Source organism: Triplophysa rosa, linkage group LG2 (genome assembly GCF_024868665.1).
Source record: "Triplophysa rosa linkage group LG2, Trosa_1v2, whole genome shotgun sequence".
Lineage (NCBI taxonomy): Eukaryota > Metazoa > Chordata > Actinopteri > Cypriniformes > Nemacheilidae > Triplophysa > Triplophysa rosa.
Genome location: NC_079891.1, coordinates 31,025,900 through 31,045,159, shown reverse-complemented (window position 1 = coordinate 31,045,159; position 19,260 = coordinate 31,025,900). Strand labels below are relative to the sequence as shown.

Genomic DNA, 19,260 nt, shown 5'->3' with positions numbered 1-19,260 from the left:
TTTCAGTTGTTGTTTTACAACTGTAATGGAAATTAACATTTGCTAACAAACGTGTTTTCGGCAATGACACATTTTCACCATTAAATGGAAATCCTGTAGGCCACAGTTTAGTGCTTCTACGCACGCTCAGGATGTCACCATGGTAACATTTCCATTCTCATAAAAGGCATTTATAATGGAGTCATTTGGGAATGTAGTCTGCTCACTGTTTACCTGCTATGGATGTTATGTTGTGCACTGAGTTGCCCTGAATTTACAGTAAAACTTAAGTATGAATAATAGATAGTGTTCTCTTGTGTCCATTAGCCACCTTTGCTTTGTTGGCAGTGGGGTGTTTTTTCCATCTTCACCCTTGATGCTTCACAGTTAAGAGGTTGAGATTTTCCCCTCTTAAGCAATAGGCTCACCGTGCAAAAAAAAGATCACAGACTCGGAGGTGAGAGATGCTCCTGGTACAGCAATAAATATAGTTTCACAACGCCACCACCTGAGGTTGTAATTATCACATTTAGAGATCACATCATCACTGCATACTGAAAATGTCTGCATCAAATTTTTAAGCACAATCAAATAATCTTTACAAGTCATTTCAACTTAATATTTTATATTATTTAAAATATTATTTATTTATGAAATGTTTTTACGTTACTTTACTGATGAAATAAATTAAGCAATTTCAACTCATTTTTAGGTTATTAAAATTGTGCATAAAAATGTAAGTCAGACAAACAAATAAATTGCAAAGAATACTTTTTAGTAGTCTACTCAATTTTTACATGCGCAGACAAGTTACTGCCATCTGGCGGAGAAACGAGGAATCACACTTTGTTTATAGAAGCGATTTGGAAAAAGGAAGCACTAACTGTTGAAGGGCAGTTAACACAACAGTGCAACAAAATGTATTTTTCACAGCAAAAGTATTGAGGTGTATCAAAAAATGTTAAATAGTGATTGCAATGGCGGAACCTTTTTTTCTTTTAAAAGAGAATGTTACAGGAACTAAATGTCATCATTAATTTACTGTGACATTGTGTCAAAATGTATAAGTAGTTTGATGTTCACTACTTGAAAACAGTTTATAATTTATGTGGTCAAAATTCTACAACATGCATTCCATGGTTTTCTCGTGGCCAAAAAAACATGACATGCATGATTAATAGCTTGTAAAACCAAAACATGAGATGGAAAAATCCTATTAAAAGAACATGGACTTTGCATGAACTTCACACTTAAAAATCTATTTTATTAAAGGGTCTTATAACCAACAAAAGAATAGCTTTGTGTTTGAAGTTTGGTTTATTTTGAGCTCGTCACTGTAATGTCAAAGTGTCAAAGTGTGCAGACTTTATTCTCTGGAGATGCTGCTCAGAGGCAAAAACAATGAGGTTGAAACTAAAATAGGTGTAATGTGAAGAATGTACCAAGTGGTAAATTCAAAGGGCCTCACAGATGGGTTTGTTTTCAGTCTGTGTTTTGCGCCCTCTGGTGGTGAGTTAGAGCAGGTTTCCTGCTTGACCTGAAACAACCATTTGCACATATATACATGTATAGTTTAAAACTTTAATCTCTTTATGATATGATGTTTGAGATTTGTTTCATGGATAAATCTCCACTGATTCATTTGCCAGAAGTTGCTTTTGAATAACCACCTCCAGCTCTGGATTCAGTTCTTGGTCTCACCCTCTGTTGCTCAAGAAAATGGCTCACCAAAATATGAACACTGTCACTATTTAGTCTTTTTGTCTGCAAAAAAGAAAGTTTGATGTGACGTGAGTAAATGTTAACGATGTAAGATGATGATTCACATCTGTGTAACTGTTTATTTACTACAGTATATTCCCAAAACTGTATATGCCCATTTTTACTATAAGAAAATCCATTTATACTTCTTATGTGTTGTAATTTCACTTATAGCCCTAGGAAGGAATATAAGATTTTAAAATAGTCAACATATGTTTCTATTCAAGCCAGGAAAACCCAAAAGAGCTTCCAGAATTTTGAAAAGGCTGATGTAAAGCATGACAATTATTTACATCAACTTTCACATGGCGCTGGAACTGAAGCTAAATACAGATTAAATGTTGTTAGCTCCTTTATAATAAACTGTTTATTTCTCATTTGCATGTTTCTTGGGGTTAAAGCATCTGCATGAACAAATGTAAATGATGATGAAGATGTAGAAAGTGTCTCTGACCGAGTTTCTGATTTAGTTTTGTCGGTATGTCTCTCTCTTTGTCTCCTTTTTTACTTTTTTCCCCTTAGCTTCAAAGTTTTCTGGGACTTTTATGTCCACCATAACATGGTCACAGTAAGATCTCACTCTTTTGATCCACACCTTTTTCTGCCTCTGTTTCTTATTGGGTACCCTCCGAGTTCTCCTCCGAGACTGCAAGGAAATTTAGATTTTAAACTTTTAAATGTACAGTAATCTACATTTCAAAGCAATTCGCCCCTATAGGAAAATCCACTCTGCACATACAATCTCCCGGGAATTCGTATCCATTTTACAAGGTGGCAAATCTGTAAGATCTTATTTGTACGTTTTAGTACATTTTGCTTTCGTGCCATTGATGTTAGGTTTAGGGGTAGGGTTAGGGTTAGGGGAGGGGCTATACGTTTTTGTACGATTCAGATTGTACGAATTCATATGAATTAGTCACCTTGTAAAATAATTAGGAATTCTTGTGAGATCGGCCTCTGCATACTTTTTTTATTATCATAAAATGGGTTCTTTCAGAGTTTTTCAAATTATCCTTCATAGGTCTGTTGGTTTAATCTTTTGCAAAGTAGATTTTTACATGTTTGAATATGTGAGGGATGCTCGCCTATGCAAAGCTCATTAAAAAGAACATTACAATGCTAGTGTGGAGGTGGTTGCCATGGCATTATGCAGTTGCTAAAGTGTTCTGAATAGTTTTAACCATTTTCTGGTTGCATTAGATTATTGTTTAGGTGGGATGTGATGGATTACTGGCCCAAGTCAAAATAAACCATCCTACATGTTACTGTAGATGTCACTTAAGTCATATCTTCAATGTATGTGTTCAATATGTTCAATGTCATTATATAGGGTGTTTTATGTTTTACAGAGTATGAGACAAACACATACAGAGGTCAATTTCAAGTTCCCAAAAATATTTGAATGACATAACAATAAAATCAAAAAAGATAATAAATGATCAAACATACAGAGAAATGATTGCAAATACACCACAAAGCAATGACTTGAACATGTGTAATGCACCATTGGAGTAAGACTGTGTGATTTCTTTATAAATCTCCTGTCCTGTGATCAAAAGGCCTGATCAAAGCAGGCTTTTTCTAAATGCTCTCATCCATTCCAACATAATGCCAGCTTGGGTTACTATTAATACCGGAGAAGCCATTTTGCATGTGTGCAATGCACACAATGCTCTGGGAAATGTGTTCGTAAATCAGACTCCCCCGCTGTGAATTACTCCTTTGATGGAGCACTGGTGACCTGATCCTCTAATGAAGAAAAGAGACGATGAGGAGGCCCAAAGTTTTCGTCTGTAAATCACAACACTGCAGTCTATTACATAAAGCAATTAAGACGCCCTTGGACACCCCTGATTGGAAATGTTTCTAGCACTAACTCTGTGAGACAGAGAGCATGTGTGACACCTTCATGGTTTGATTTGTTCATAAATCTCTGCTTAGAAAAAAATCATAATTCTAATAGTTTTCATGACAAATACCATTATAAACCTTTAGATGATTACCATTAAAACCATTAGAAAATTAATCGAGGTAGTGTGTTTTGGGCCTTATTACAGATTTAATGATGTTCTATTGGTTCCCATCCCCCAGAACGTCCCACCAATAGAACCCTACCCAACACGTTATCAACAGAGACCAACAGAAACGTTATTTTTTTTCATTAAAACCATTACAGTTCCCATTAGAATTGCTAAAAAAACCAATAGTGTTTCTGTGATGAATCTGTACACATACATACATATAATTTAACCTGCTATTCCCATGTGCCCTGTGCATGTTAATGCCCAGTTTACCTATGAATACAGGGCAGGCTCATTCTATACAACTCAATACATTATTATAAAACAGATAAACCGGATCCTTGACTGTGCACTCAAAGTAAATTACTCCAGAAACATACATCTGTGACCTCAGTACAGCGCTAACAGGTATACTTGGCAAACACTTTGTTGAATTGTTTGTGAAGAACTATATTGTTTGGCGGAAGAATCATATTTTTATCAATACCCTGCTGAAGAAAAAACATTAGAACCCTGCCCAATCACAACAGAAAATGTAATGCACTATAATGGAATTGTATAATGGAATTGTATTGAACTATAATGGTGTCTACTACAGTATGTGGTGGGCTGGCAGCTCCCTGCTGAAAAAAAAACAATAGAACCCCAACAGAAAACATTACAGAAATTCTAATGGTTTACGATAAAATACCATTATGAACCATTAGATTTATCCATTAAAACCATTACAAAATGCCTTTTTTGTGTTTTGGGCATTATTCCAGTAGGATTTAACATCCCACCAATATAATCCATCACATACCAGTAGAACCATTACAGTTTCCATTAAAACCAATACAAATCCCTTTAAAACCATTGAAACCATCATAACTTCTTTAATGGTTTCTATTGTTCAGCAGGGATTCATTGGAATAATGCCAAAAAATCACTACAAAAAGGAATTCTGAAATAGTTTTAATGGAAAAAGCCAATGGTTCAATAAGTCATATTAGCTATTACCCTTTATGTTTGTCAGTGGGTTTTGCAAATACCAATACAAAGTTTTAAAAGTGCTTGTTAACTTTGACAATACAGTATTTAGTCATTTGAAAAGTAGACCTACAGTGTTTTTTCCATTTCCTGAAAAACAGCCAATTTGGACATTTGGACCTATACAAGCTTTCGGAAGGACAATTTATGGAATAACTGCTGATCAATAAATTACGACAACTAGGCCTTTATTACTGACTAGTAATCTGCCTCTCAACAACACACAAACTTAACTGAGAGTGCAGAGCAAAAGCTCTCTCACGGATATCATTTGTTATTATCAAGATCTTCCACAGGTGATCACCCTGTGGCGTACAGAATAAAGTACGTTCTTCTAAACACCACTAGAGGGCAGAACTCAATTGAATTACCTGAGCGAAAACGCCTTATTCCACACTTGGTACATCTCTCTCTCTCTCATACATGAACAAACACACCACTTACACACTATCTCAACCACAAACATTTTCTCCATTCGTAAGTGTTTGTGTGCAACATTGCAACCTCGTGGGCAGTCAAGTTTTTCGTGATGGGTAAGCAGGGATTTATTTGACCATGGTTTGACATAAAACAAAGTTGCCTAAAATAGATAAATTGATCAAATTGGTTATTTATTTTTGAACCTGGACATACGGAAAAAGTTGCTTTTTATTGCAGAGTAACAAACACAAAGAGGGAAAATAGATATCTCAAATACTGTATGATGCAATATGATACAATATCAAAAGGGAAATAAACATTGATTTACGTAAAGAGCAAAAGGGCAGTTTAAATGTAATTTAAATCTCAAAATCTTATCATCGTTGTGGAAAACAAATGACATCTTCATGTCATATAGCCTAGAGCAGTGGTTCTCAAACTGGGGGCCGTGGCCCCCTGGGGGGCCCCAAGATGGATCTAGGGGGGCCACAGATTTTGTGGCATTTTATGAAATATAGAAATTTATCATAGATTTTATGCAATCAAACATCAGAAAAATGACACCACCAACCAAAAGAATTGAGGTTTCAGCATTGTATTTTTTTGTTTTTGGTTTAATAAAATTAAACCAAAATTTTATTAAATCAGAATGTTTTTGGTTTAATAAAAATTCTAAGTTTAAGATTATACGTCTTTATATGGGGGGCTGCAAAGCGATGCACTTAACACAAAGGGGGCCTTACAACGAAAAAGTTTGAGAACCACTGGCCTAGAGATGACGAAAAGTTTTAGATATTCTGTTCGGTTCTGGTGTTGGCTTTGTTTTAGGTAATCATCCATATTTGATGTTGATTCTTGACCATAAACACACATCTCCTTTGTTCGGAACAAAAACACTCTTGTATTCTGAATTCTCAGAACAATGAAAACAGTGTGGGTTCTTTGTTTATCAAGCCTAAGGGGCATGCATATGATTTCACATAGAAAAGACACTGAGGGATATAAAAACATGGGTGTTTTATGATTGTTTAACATTACAGCCACTTAACCTGTTAGGCCTCACTTTAAGATCGGTCATTATTTTTACAACATGCAACACTTATAAGTGATCACAGAATGGACACAGTTATTTGTGCAGGAATGAAAGACGATGCCAATTTGAATATTCAGTGCTTCTATGGTGAAAATAACATTATAACAATGGACAAGTGACTTGCAAACTGGATCTCAGAACTCAGTAAACAGAGTGAAAAACTGATAAACATATTATATTTATAACTTACAGCATAGACTACATATAGGGTCGTCCTACTCGTCTTCATCATCATTAACCTCCAGCATCAATGACATCATTATCTGAACCTTGATCTGTGAATAATTGTCATGCTGTAGGCAAACCTGCCTTTTTAGAATTCTGCAAGCTCTTTTGGGTTTTCCTGCTTTGAAGCAGAACATATGTTGGCCATTTTAGGATCCGTTGTTTCGTCCTGATGAGTTCCTGACCTTGAGGAGCTGTGCAGTTGGTTTTCATAAAGTCGAGTCTTCAAAAAGTCTCTGAGGCCACGTTGCCTTTTAAATATTTTTGTATAATATCGCATGCAAATGTGAATTTATACTAACTGATTGAATAATGTGTCTGCACTGATCAAGCATATACCACACACCACAACTGAATAAGTCAAAACAACCCTTAAGAACACACAAATGCTGTTCAAATGCAAATACACATGTATAGGTTGTAAGTGATATGTCCACCAACTATGTCATTTTCTTTTTTTGGGTCTCAAACTTTATACACAATATTTCGTGCAACTTTCACTTCCATCTAAACGGTATAAAGAGGTCTTTTTTTAATGTTTCTGTTACTTGGCAACAACTTTAACATGGGTACATCTACATGAATCGCTGCTAAATGGGCTCATTCATGTTCTCAAGAAATACTAAAGCTTAAATGTTTACAAAGGAATAAAACCAAACTCCAGCGCCTTCACTTTTATTTTCATGCAACGTTTGTTGAATGGTCCTCTTGCCAAAGTTTACTTTCAAAACGCACGCTTAACCAAGAGATGCTTGGGAAAATAAACAGATTTTAAATGTAAACCCAAGCTTTCTCAGATGAAACACGTCCAGTCCAAAGTGATTACAAACAAGTGCACTTTGCTGTCAGTTCAAGGTCAAATCTTTGAATACTGCAAAGGTTCTTTATTTTTAAAGCGTTGAGGGACCATATAACTTGCCTCATTCCGCGTGTGAATGAAAGGAAAGATCAAAACCTTCAATTTCTGTTTTCATGTATGCCTAGGGGAATTTTGTTTATCAAAAAGTCCTGCACAGAAACAATAAAGCAACTTAACCCTCTTTTCTGTTCAGATCAACTTCATTGTCTTTATGTTTGTGTTAGCTGTTGTGTGTACACCAACAAGAGACGTTTAGCAGGTTTGTGAAAAATTATGTTATAGGCCTACCTGTGATATTAGGCCGAGACACGTTGACATTTCACGTACAGATGTGGCCTCCCTTACAAAAACAAATTATGGTTTAACTATAGGCCTAGCAACAAGTTTTATTGGTAGTAAAAACTGTAATAACAACAAATTTCAAATTTACTGTGGTCTGACCACAATAACCAAAGCTTAACCATAGTATTTGAAACAAAACTATGTTAATGTAATTAGTATGCCAAAAACACAGTTAGTATACTTTTATAATAAACCTAAGGGACATTTTATTAAATTGACAAATTTAGGGAATAAATAGGTTAAGGTAAATCGTTTGATATTGTAAGTTCTATCAAAAGGAAAAGGGAACTCTTTCACAAGCTTGAGAAGCTATATGTAAAGTGCATAAAATGAGCCCGTGATTACTGTTGACATAGGTGAAATTAACCCGATTGAAAGCTAAATTGTTTTGAGAAGGTTTGTAATTCTCTTTAAGGTAGTTCATTCAAAGTTCAACAAGGTCCCTCAAAGTAGCCTAATTACAGCTGAGTAAAATGTGCACCAACCTTGCAGCAAAAATAACAACAAGGTTTTGTGAATGTAACGCACACAACAGAACAATTTCAGCAATTAACTTTAAAGTTACAAACACGCACCCAAATTTCTGCGCATGAATCACGCGAACAACGTCGCTCCTCCTTAACGATCCAGTAGGGTCAGGAAGATCGGTGGGCGGGGTTAACCCTTTGTAGCGAGGAAAAAAAAAAAGGAATCACGTGTTCCCAGATCAAAGGCGATCTGCTCCGTAGAGAGAGCGAGAGCGGCCAGCTAGGCACAAGCGAGCGCGCGAGCAACGCGATAGTCCGGGCTGCAATGGTGAAATAAGCCACGACAATCTTTTCAAGGACAAAGTTTTATTCTCGATTAATGATTGTTACTCTCATTTCCCAACGTCCACTGCGTTTATTTTCCCCTCTTTTTTACCCGCTTTTCGAGGAGCTCGCGCTCTCTCGAGTCTGATTTCTGAATCGACACTTTTTTGAGGACGCTTGGAAATTATGTTCCGATCGGCGCCTACCCAACCGGCAAGATGAAGATTTTTCCGAGAACTGGGTTCGGTCGTGGTGCTGATTCGGTGGTCTTGGTGTTGTTTTGGGTCCTGGGAAGCGTCCTGGCCAAGGATACTGCCTTTGTGGAAGTTGTGCTTTTTGAATCGAGCCCAAATGGTGATTATACCACGTACACGACAGGTCTGCAAGGCAGCTTCTCCCGAGCCGGAGCCACTATCAGCGCCGAGGGCGAGATCGTGCAAGTATGTTTCTTCACCTATCACGTGCACTTGCGCGAGGATTTGACGCACTTACCGCGTGTCTGAATTCATTCCGGTGTTGTCCGTTCGCAACTTTAGTTTTTCTTCCCTTTGAAGGGGGTGTGGGGTTGCACTTGGGATGGAACGAGCCCTGCGATCTATGCGGTCGCAAAATGGCCTCTTGTCTTGCAAAACCTCCGATTCCCTAACATGCCAACGTACTTGCAAAAAGTTACTTTGATGCGTGGTTTGCATTAGTGGTGATGTAGCCTGCAGGGAAGTAAGAGCATGCACAGTTTAACTAAACTTTGTGTCATGTGCCATGTCAAAGGTTATTGATACCAATAATTCAACTTCCTAATGTAGCTATTGCAGTCAGTGTAATATAATGTCAAACGTGAATGTTCAAACAGAGTATGCATCTAAAAGTTTAGTTGTTGTATAATGCTGTAATCTTGCTTGAATTGTATCTTCTAAATGTGCCAGTAGATATTTGGAGTGTACATACTATTTTGGTCAAGTTGCATTGTTTATGAATTGTTTATGAAGTTTTCATGTGCACTAAGAAAATGTTGCATTTTCCATGCTGAAAAAACAAACACCATTACATATTATAATGGATTTAAGGGTTATAAAGAGAATTGTCTTAGTTTTAATGGGAACTATAATGGTCTCTATTGTGTTGGTGGAATGTTATCTCTCTGATGTGAACCAACAGAACGCCATTAAATCCCACTTTAATAAGACCACAAAACACAACATAAAATTTGTAGTGGTTTTAATTGTAAACAGCTGGTGGTTCATAATGGATTTATAATGGACAACATTTTAATCTTGTATTGTTTTATTCAGGAGGGAAATTTGTGCCCAACCTGATTTGTTTAAAGTTTCTTGCATGCCTTCTTTAAAACAGGCACCAATGAGGCAGGCATTGAATGCGATGCCAAGAGGAATAATCTCTCTCTCTAACACTTGCTTAGAGTTTAACACTACTGGCAAAAGTGTGCTATGTGAAGTCATGAAAGGCTTTGAATAGTGACTGCAATATGAACGTTGTGCATATCTGCATGGTTAAGGGATGCAGATCAAAGCAAACGCCTGTTGCGTGCATGCATCTAAATCTGTACAGATTTACTTTTTAGCTTTAGTTTTATTCCCGTACTGGAAGTGCTTGTCATTTCTGTCCATATATACATTTTTGTTGATGCTGGTGTACTCTAGCTGTTTGGGCATTCTGTAATGTTTTTCCCTGTAGTTCATCCTTCACAGACTTATGCTATTTCTGTTCAGACTTTTACGTTCTAGTCTGTGGTTTTAGTGCAGAAAAGTATAGGCTTTTTTACATTTAGGTCTGCTGCGTGTCTGCCCCACAGCATCCACTGCTTTAGTGGTTTAGATATTTAGACTGGCCATACATCCATTTATCACGGGCCATTTGGCCCGGTCTTTGAACCATGCTGATATGTAGGACCTCAGCTTTATGTTGAGAGACCTTTGAGGTCGGCCATAGTTTCAAGCATGGTTTTACATGGTTTTTGTCACAGAGGCCAAGTTGGACTTCCTGTTGCGGATGTGTTTGTGAAATATTCCTTCAAACGTTATAATCATTGTGCCCATGATGTCCTAGATCTATTACTTGACTGTTTGTTCTCTTTAATTTTCCAATCACGAAGCCATACTGAATGCACTTACTGCAAGGTTTTTCTTTCAGTTTTAAGTGAGTTTCACATGGAATTGAATGGTGGGAGGTTAAGCTTATATTTTGACCTAAAATTAAAGTTCAACTGGTTAACTTATGTTGTGAGTGTGGTTGGATATGCACCCGATAAAGTTTTAGGTTTTGAGGTTTGACACAATTGTTTGCTTGACATGTCAAAAAATGTTGACTCATCAAGTTTGCATGAAACCATTGGTGTTAGACAAATTTGGTGTGTAGATTTAGTTTTGTCTGTTCAGACTGAGTTTTTAATGTTAGTGAGATTGTTAACCTTAGGCCACCTTTTTAACTGCAGATAAACAGGTTTCTGTTTGCATTTGTTCTTTAGGCTCTTTCTTTATTTTAACCACTGAAATCCTGGTTTTAATGGTGGTTTTAATATTCTTCAAGGTTTGGTCTTGGGCGTTTAAAATCCAATTAGTCCAATTTTTCTGTGTGTAATTGCCATGATGCCTTGGGCCATTTTCTCTAGTCAGTTTTTTACGGTATGGACATAATAAAGTTTATTTCACTCAAAACGATGCTCTGGTACATCCTTGTCAGTTTTTCCTTATTTTCCTTAAGGAGAACCTTAAGTAGCATCAGGCCAAAAGTAACAAATTAACAGAATTTTTTACGTACTTTACCTTATGGGGAAGGAAGCAAAGTGACTTTTCTTGGCTAATACACAAAACCAATGTTCCTCTTGGCTGCGTCCTCCTTTGCCTCAATTGTGACTCCTATTAGCTTGAAAAGCAGTGTCTCTTTAAATAATTCTTATGTACTGTGGTTGTGGCTTTTCATTTGGAAAAGCCGTGCTGATGGTGTTTTGAATATAGCGTTACAGTTCTACCACCAAATTTGATGCTGGCAGACTGGCTGTTGGGTTTGTGTTTGATCATACATTATTGGAGCCTTTGATGGAACAGCCACTTCTCTTATAGATTCAGTGCTGTTGTCATGTGTTTTATTCTTCACAAATGAATAGTTTTGTTTAATTGAACATTGTATTGTGTTGTTTTAAATATGAAGAGAGTTAAGATACAAAAGCCTCTAAGTGCGTCTGACTTTTTTCTTCTATAATGATGTTTTTTATTATACTCCAATGTAGGGATGCTCATTTCGGTTAATTTCCCTTACCGAGAACCGACACTCGTTATCCGAACATTAACCGTTAACTGATAAGATTTTAATATTAAATTGGAATTAAATAAAAATTCATGCCGCGTCTCATTTCGAAGGCCGCAAACGCATTTGCATGCGACCATCTGGAGGACGCAGACTTCGAAATGAGACAGTTGACGAGGGTCTGTGACACGTTAAAAATACAAAAAAAAATTCACAGATTTATTTTAACATGCAAGTAGCAGCATAGCGAAAAGATCAACAACAGCACCTGCATTCACATATGATCACATTTTCACGAACCTGCAGCGTTTTGGACAATGGAGAAACAATTTAATAATATAAATCCAAAGCATAAAATAAACAGCCAAGAAAATAACTTAAATAATTAACAAATTATGACAAAACGAAAACACAGAAGAACCGGCAAAGTTTATTTCCGTCAGAAAGTTTTTTCATCAAATAACAATTTAAAAAATCTGAAAAAAAGCAGGGAAACCACGGGTCAAGCCGTTTTCGCCTCCTTTCCAAAGAGCACGGGCTGCTGATGCTAAGCATCCATGAGATAAGTTTATGTAAAGGATACATTGATTGCTAGCACTGAAATTCCCTTGCAGCAGCTCACCTATTAGCTTTGCTTTGCTGGGCTTCATTTCGCTGCGGTGTAGACACCTCTTCACCAGGGACTTGTACAAGTTGATTTTTGTTTAAAGATAATAAAATAAGTCAATTTAAAAAAAATTGCAATAAAATAGTTTTTTTTTACTTAACTTTTTACTGTTCCTGTCACATAAGCATAGAATAATGGAAAAAACTTAAAGCCACAATATGGAATAATTTTGTTACAAATTTACTTTTTAAACGACGACTGTATGACTGTTTGAAACACGTAAAACTGTGTAGCATTACGCTACCAAATCAATTGACCATGAAAAGTCCAATATCAGTCGCGGGCTAACGTAGCATTACATTACACGTTTCCATCTGAACTCTTCATACGTTGCTGTACATTTTTAGCTTTTATGGTTAAGAGGATAGTTCAACCAGAGGTCGCGTTAACTGAAAATTTCTGTCATTGACAGATTTTTTTTTTACCAGTGACTAGGGCTGGGCGGAATGACGGAATATTCCGTTACCGCGGAATAAAATGTCAACCGTAAGAGATTTTTCTAGTCCGTGTAATCCGCGGAATGTAAATAAGTAGGCGTGGTTAACTCGGCGCTCTGCAAATTAGGCGCTATTCTGAGAAAAACTAATGAATTAATCCACCCGTAACAAATGAACCTATCAAACATTCTTTTGACCTTCTTTCAGTCTGTAGTTTAGTGATCCGCTCCAGTCCGGCGCTTTTCTCACCCGCAGTGCTCGTGCAGGGATCTGTGCCAGCATTTAAAAAAGCTCATTCTCAACACGTATTTCAGAAGTCAGGTTGTTTTGAAAAGCTGTTAATAGTTTTATAAAGTTTAACTTCAGGCGAGCCAAGGTGAAACTTGCGTTGAAATGCGCGATGATGCTCGCGAGCGCGTGAGCGCTTTGATGTGACGCGCTTCTACCTCCAGTTTTGGGAGACGCGTGAGGAGTCACCAGAGACTCGCAGTGCAAAAACAAGCCCGAGAATAAACAAACCTAAAGACAGAGAGTCGCAACACACTAAAATTGCTCATCTAATAGAGAGTGAAGAGCGATAAAGACCTACAGTACAGACCCCATGAACACCAGTTTATAACACTAGTCATATACTGTACTCTCATTGTTTGTGCATATTCATACTTTATTGTTATATATGTTGTCTATCTTCCTACTGTATATATATGATATAGCCAGAAGATAAATATGAATAAATAATACATCTGATTATCAGAACTTAATTTGATATCTTTAGTACATTTTCATAACTTGCCTACATTTTAACTATGGTGAGCATTTAAATGAACTGTAATAAATAAATTAGTTAAATCAATCTAAGAAAAATGAGGTATAAAATATAAAATTATAATGGGAGATTGTTTCATGAAATATATCGTTACCGTGAAATAAAATTACTCATTCCGTGAAATAGATTTTTGGCCATTCCGCCCACCTCTACCAGTGACTGAAAAATCTGAAGGCCGTCCGACGACCGTCATTTTGACGGATTACAATAAGGGCAATTTGTAATTCCCCGTTTTGTCATTTCCTTATTCCTTTCATTAGAACGTGATTATAGGCTACTACCCCTGCCCTGAGGCCTGAACACAATTGCGAAGGGACGTGTGTTTCCCATTCATTAGCTTCCTTACAAATGCCTGGTGCGTTTTCGAAAACGCACACTTGGTCAGCGGAGACTCGAGGTGATGCATCTGTCACTCAGCACCTGCGTTGTGAACCCATATATACACAGGCGCGCAGTGGTGAGGTGTTTACAGAGTATTTCCTTCAGAAAATGGATAAGCATTAGCTTACAGTGAGTGGAAAAATGTCTCTCGGCGTCTTCTCTGTTCAGTGAGCGGCAGAAGCAGCACATTCATGACCAAACTTACTTGTGAGTGAGTACAAAATAGCATTTACAAGCACATGTCATTGTTACTGACTGGACATATAAACATAAACATTTGTCTGTTATTATTATTTTATGTCTGACAACAGAAATATTAAATATATGAACAACAACAGCTTTATTGGGCATTCAGTTGTAATAAAGTACAGTAAGTTTAGAGCGTAAACGCAAGTACAGCGTGATGACGTCACAAACATGTTTATTAGCACGTAACGCCACCTTGCACCATATTGACTGGTAATAATAGATTTTGACAGCTTTTTTACAAGCCTGTCCGTCAAAATTACAGATAATAAAAAAGTATATCGCCTCTGAGTTCAACAAAATTCAACCTCTGAGTTCAACAAAATATTCTGTGATGTTTTCAACCTTATGTCATTCCAAGCCTGTATGACTTTCTTTCTTCTGCAGAACACAAAAGAAGATATTTTGAACAATGTTACTGAACCAAACAACAGTAGGCCCCATTGACTTCCATTGTATGTACACAAAACCACTGAGACATTTCTCAAAATATCTTGGTGTTCCACAGAAGAAAGAGTCAAATACATGTTTTGGATTACATGAGGGTGAATAAATGACTGATTTCTTTTGTACTATACCTTTATTGTATAGTTCCCCCCACAGCCTTAAAAAACATGCTACTGAAAATAGTTATACATATTGAGGGAGTAAAATGATAAAGGTCTTTCTTTTCTTTGTAGATCAGTCTTCATAAGTAACCATTTGTCATTGATGTACCTTTAATTTCTCAGGGAGATAAAGACAGTCTTTCACACTAACTGCACTCAATGCCAAAAGACCAGTTCAGATTTATCTCTCATCTACCATCATAACTGAGAGCATCATTGTGGGTGTTTGAGTTCACGACCGTTTCTGCAGAAAGTCCCTTATATAAACAGAGGAGATATTAAATGATCTGTGGGAATGCTGGATGCCGATGAATGCAGATCTGATATCAGCACTTGACACTTTTACATTGGATTTTGGCAAATTTAGGTACTTGGGACACTTTAGGGATGTCAATTCACCCTACTTAAAAAAAAAAAATATGTGTGTGTTTGTGTTTATATATGTATAGTGCCTCCAATAAGAGATACTCGGGTGTGATGATAAATGTGTTTGTGATTTTGGATAAGTGTATCTTTTAGTATTTTGTTGGATTGCGGAAAGCTTTTCTTCGAGGGACGCTCGCTGTAAATCGTCCATTCTTTTTTTTTTTTCGATTGTCCCTTGGTTTTAAACTCTCGGCACATCTGACATCGATCAGCTAAGATGTTTGACTTGGTACTAAAATGTGGTGATGGTGACCAAAGGCTATGTCACAGTTTCAATCGAAAATAAAGTCAACTTTCTCTATTCGTGGTCCCGAAAAGAAAGGATTCATGAATAGTTCTGACACAGCTCATCACTTTTGAAGCATCACTTTTGTGCACTTTTTTTACAGCCCTAATGAGAGTGAGGTTTTCCTGATTGGCGTAATAGATCGTTTTCATATTTCCTGTGTTGAAAAATATAAGTCTGGGATCATCTTTAACATACTGTGACAGAATTCATGAGATAAAATAAAATAATCGTCCCAAATTAAAGTCAGTCGGCATTCTGTGGCTTGATTGATACGGAGAGTCATTCCTCAAAGCTCGCTGTAGTTGTGCTTAAATTGGGACTATAATGAGAGCTTGGTTTGGCCTGAAGATTCAGCACTCTTTTCCCACAGATTGAAACCATGGGAGTCCAGAACGGGCCTCCACGAGACAGTGGACACCCGAAAACAGGGGGGCCCCTCCCTGTCCACAGCAACAGTAGCAATATTCAACAACCATGGGTTTAAAAGGTTAAAAGTGCTCTGTTTTTTTTCCATTTATTGGTTTTGTGGCAGCAGCTGTATTTTAAGTCCTATCTGCTCAAACCGCTAACCCGTGGGCCTTTCATTGCCCTGCCAAAGTAATTTGAGGCTGTTTTTTCTCTTTCCTTTGGAGTAGAAAAGATCAAACTGTTTTTGTCTTAAGCTTTCTTTTGCCGGTGTTTGCCTCACTCTGACGCATTTGAGGAAAAGTGCTGTTTGTTTTCTTAAGGGGCAAATTGGTTAAAATAGAAATTCAGACAGTAGTCACTGTGTGTCACTGGCTCCACTTTACCCAGAACATGAAAAGGTCTATGTATGGATAAGGGGTGGGCGATTTGACGATCTTAAATCGCGATCGATCTTGAAGGCGTCCTCAATCCACTTTTCAACAGAATCGCTAGGATCATGATCTTGTCTGTCGTCTAAAACAAGAGGTGTGTTTCAAAATCATTCAGTGCTGCACAGACCCATTGGCGTATATTGAAGCACTGCGAGAGCAGAGAGCTCTGTATGCTTTCGAATCACTCTCGCCGTGCTGCGAGGTCTGCGAAGCGCCGCGTGAAGTTGAACAGCTTAATGATTTTCTGCTAGATGGCTGTGCTGATTGTCCAAAATATATCACGTGTCTGTCTCGCATGTTTCCATGTGTGACGTAATTGAAAACAAATCAGTAAGTTAGCGACATGGCTAGTGCTGGGCGATATACCGGTTCATACCGAATACCGGTGTGTATTTTTGTTATGATATGAATTTTTAATATACCGCATTACCGGTGTATGTCGCTTAAACAACGTGCGGAACGCGGCGCAGCGTGACACTGTTTCAGTGGGGTCCCTTTTCACTGTTTCACTGTGACCGGCCATTCACATAGAATGCGTCTTTGTGTGCCACGGCACTACTTTATCATAATTTTTCTATATAAACATGTGCTAAACGGAGGCGTTTGGATGTCTGCGCGCATGAGCGGTGACGTTACATATTTCTTTCCCGTCGCAATGGGAGCGCACACCTCGCGGCTGAACAGCAGCATAAGTGTAACAATTGCAAGTTCGCATTACGTCATATTAAATATACTCACGAACAAACATTTTCAAAAGACGCTCGTGTTCCCCTCATATCTGCTCAATATAAGCATATAATATGATGTGTTTTTAGTTCGAACTGTTTCTCTATATGCTTTGATGATAAATAAGGGTCCGTAAGGAGGATTGACAGCATGATGCGATCGCTTTCCTCTCACATATCTAATTTAAGCCTTTGTTTTATGATTAAAAAATATGATTTCAGGAAATCATGAAGCCATTGTGACTATGTAAAACACAACAGACATCACATGCATGTTTTAATGGTAAATTGTTACTATTTTGTTTTCAACTATTCAAATATTAATTTTTGGGTGGATGCTCCTAACTCTTGAGCACCAGTGCTTCCAAGGAAAAAAGTTAATTTCGAGCCCTGTTCTCTATTTATTTGCTTAAATATTATGTATGCAAGTTACCTTCGCATGCTATTCAGTTGTTAAAGAAGTCTAAACTTTGCAGTTATTATAGGGGATACTATCACTTTCACCATGACAGTATGAAAGGGCATTTTAAGTCAATCAACAGCACTATTTCCTCTCTCAATCAGTAGAAAATGTGGTAAAAAAAATACCGCCATGTACTGGGAAACCGGTATAACTCTGGAAAACACCGTTATATAAAATTTTGGTCATACCGCCCAGCACTAGGCATGGCAGACTCTGGCACCAACTAATACTGAAGTGTTTTTCAGCAGGGCTGTGTGACATAAATTGGTCTGTGCGATGAAAAATTACCAGTGAATCCGTACTTGCTACAGTACATGCGGTGATGTTGGTCATATTATGTATTTTTGTACCAGACCTCGCACTCATATGCGCCGGGGGTTTCGGTACCCAACCCTAAAAATGTCCCATTTCTTTACATCATAAACAAACGTTTTGCTGTGGAATCCTGCTACTTAAATCTGTCATCTGCCGGTTCTGCGTGTATGAGTGAATGTGTTGCACAGTTTATGTTGGATTTGTATGTGTCTCACTGTATGAGGACATAAACACATGAACATCATGTCCAGAGTTGCCCTGAGAGTTTATTTCAGGTAATGAAATAATTGATCCATTTGTATATAACACTAATGTCCTTAGTCGTTAACCAATCTATTTATGTGATGACCTGCATTTGTGTTTTTTAAAGATGATAACAGACGTTTTATACTTGTGCTACCTGTACAACTGTATGGCCTGCTGTGCTACAAAACTTTAAACCTCTGTAGCACCAGTGCTATGTGCAAAAAAAGTTAATATTTACAATTCAGATCGTGGATCGAGATTCTTTGTTACGAAGATCGTGATATGCTTTTTTGGGAAGATCACCCAGCCCAAGTATGGATGCTCTTATTGTGTATCTTATTGTTTGAGGAGACACTTTCTACTCTTAAGGTTCTGCAAAGGCATGAGAGAAAGCTCGGCTCTGCCCTTAAACCTCTATTGGTGTGCCCATTAGGCTTGTTGCGATAGTCTGTGTCCCCGGTGATACTCTGTGTTCACCACTTCACCGGCCTTCTGATTACATTACTTGCCCACCACGTTACCGACCCCCAATGTCATTTTGAAATTGTATAGTAATAAATCGCTTAGTTTAGTTGAAGACCAGACTACAGTTATGCATCTGAATGCATCTGCTCCATTTAGCGTAAGGAGCACGCTCACGCCCAGTAGTGTATCACAGAGCTTTCGTTTCATTTTCTGTCCACTGGCTATAAGATTTTCTTGTTTTATTCATCAGTTTTTATTCGTTGTTATGACAGGTTGACATTATCGTCCCTTGATAGCGGTGTGAGAGTGAGTACGAGCACTCACGGGAGAGATTGGGCGCCAGATATTTTCGACATTTAATACAGATAACGTCATTTTTGGCAGCAGAAATTTCGGCTCATCTCTGCGCTCACCACTTTATTGTACGTGACTGTGTGTGCCAGTGTTGTACGTACAGTTGGTGAGACGGCAAGCTCAAATAGTGTGGTATAGTTGTAAGGGAATAACCTGCGTATAACGTTATTCTCGCACATAACATGAAGAACG

General features: G+C 37.6%; 1 protein-coding gene across 1 annotated transcript in view; it reads left to right on the top strand.

The window, feature by feature from the left end:
• Positions 1-8,427: 8,427 nt before the first annotated feature.
• znrf3 (zinc and ring finger 3) overlaps positions 8,428-19,260 on the top strand; it is a 67,908-nt gene continuing 57,075 nt past the window's right edge. Inside the window, exon 1 of the mRNA XM_057359153.1 lies at positions 8,428-8,960. Within this exon, the coding sequence (XP_057215136.1) occupies positions 8,739-8,960 (222 nt within the window). The 5' untranslated portion in view covers positions 8,428-8,738. The remainder of the gene's footprint in view (positions 8,961-19,260) is intronic.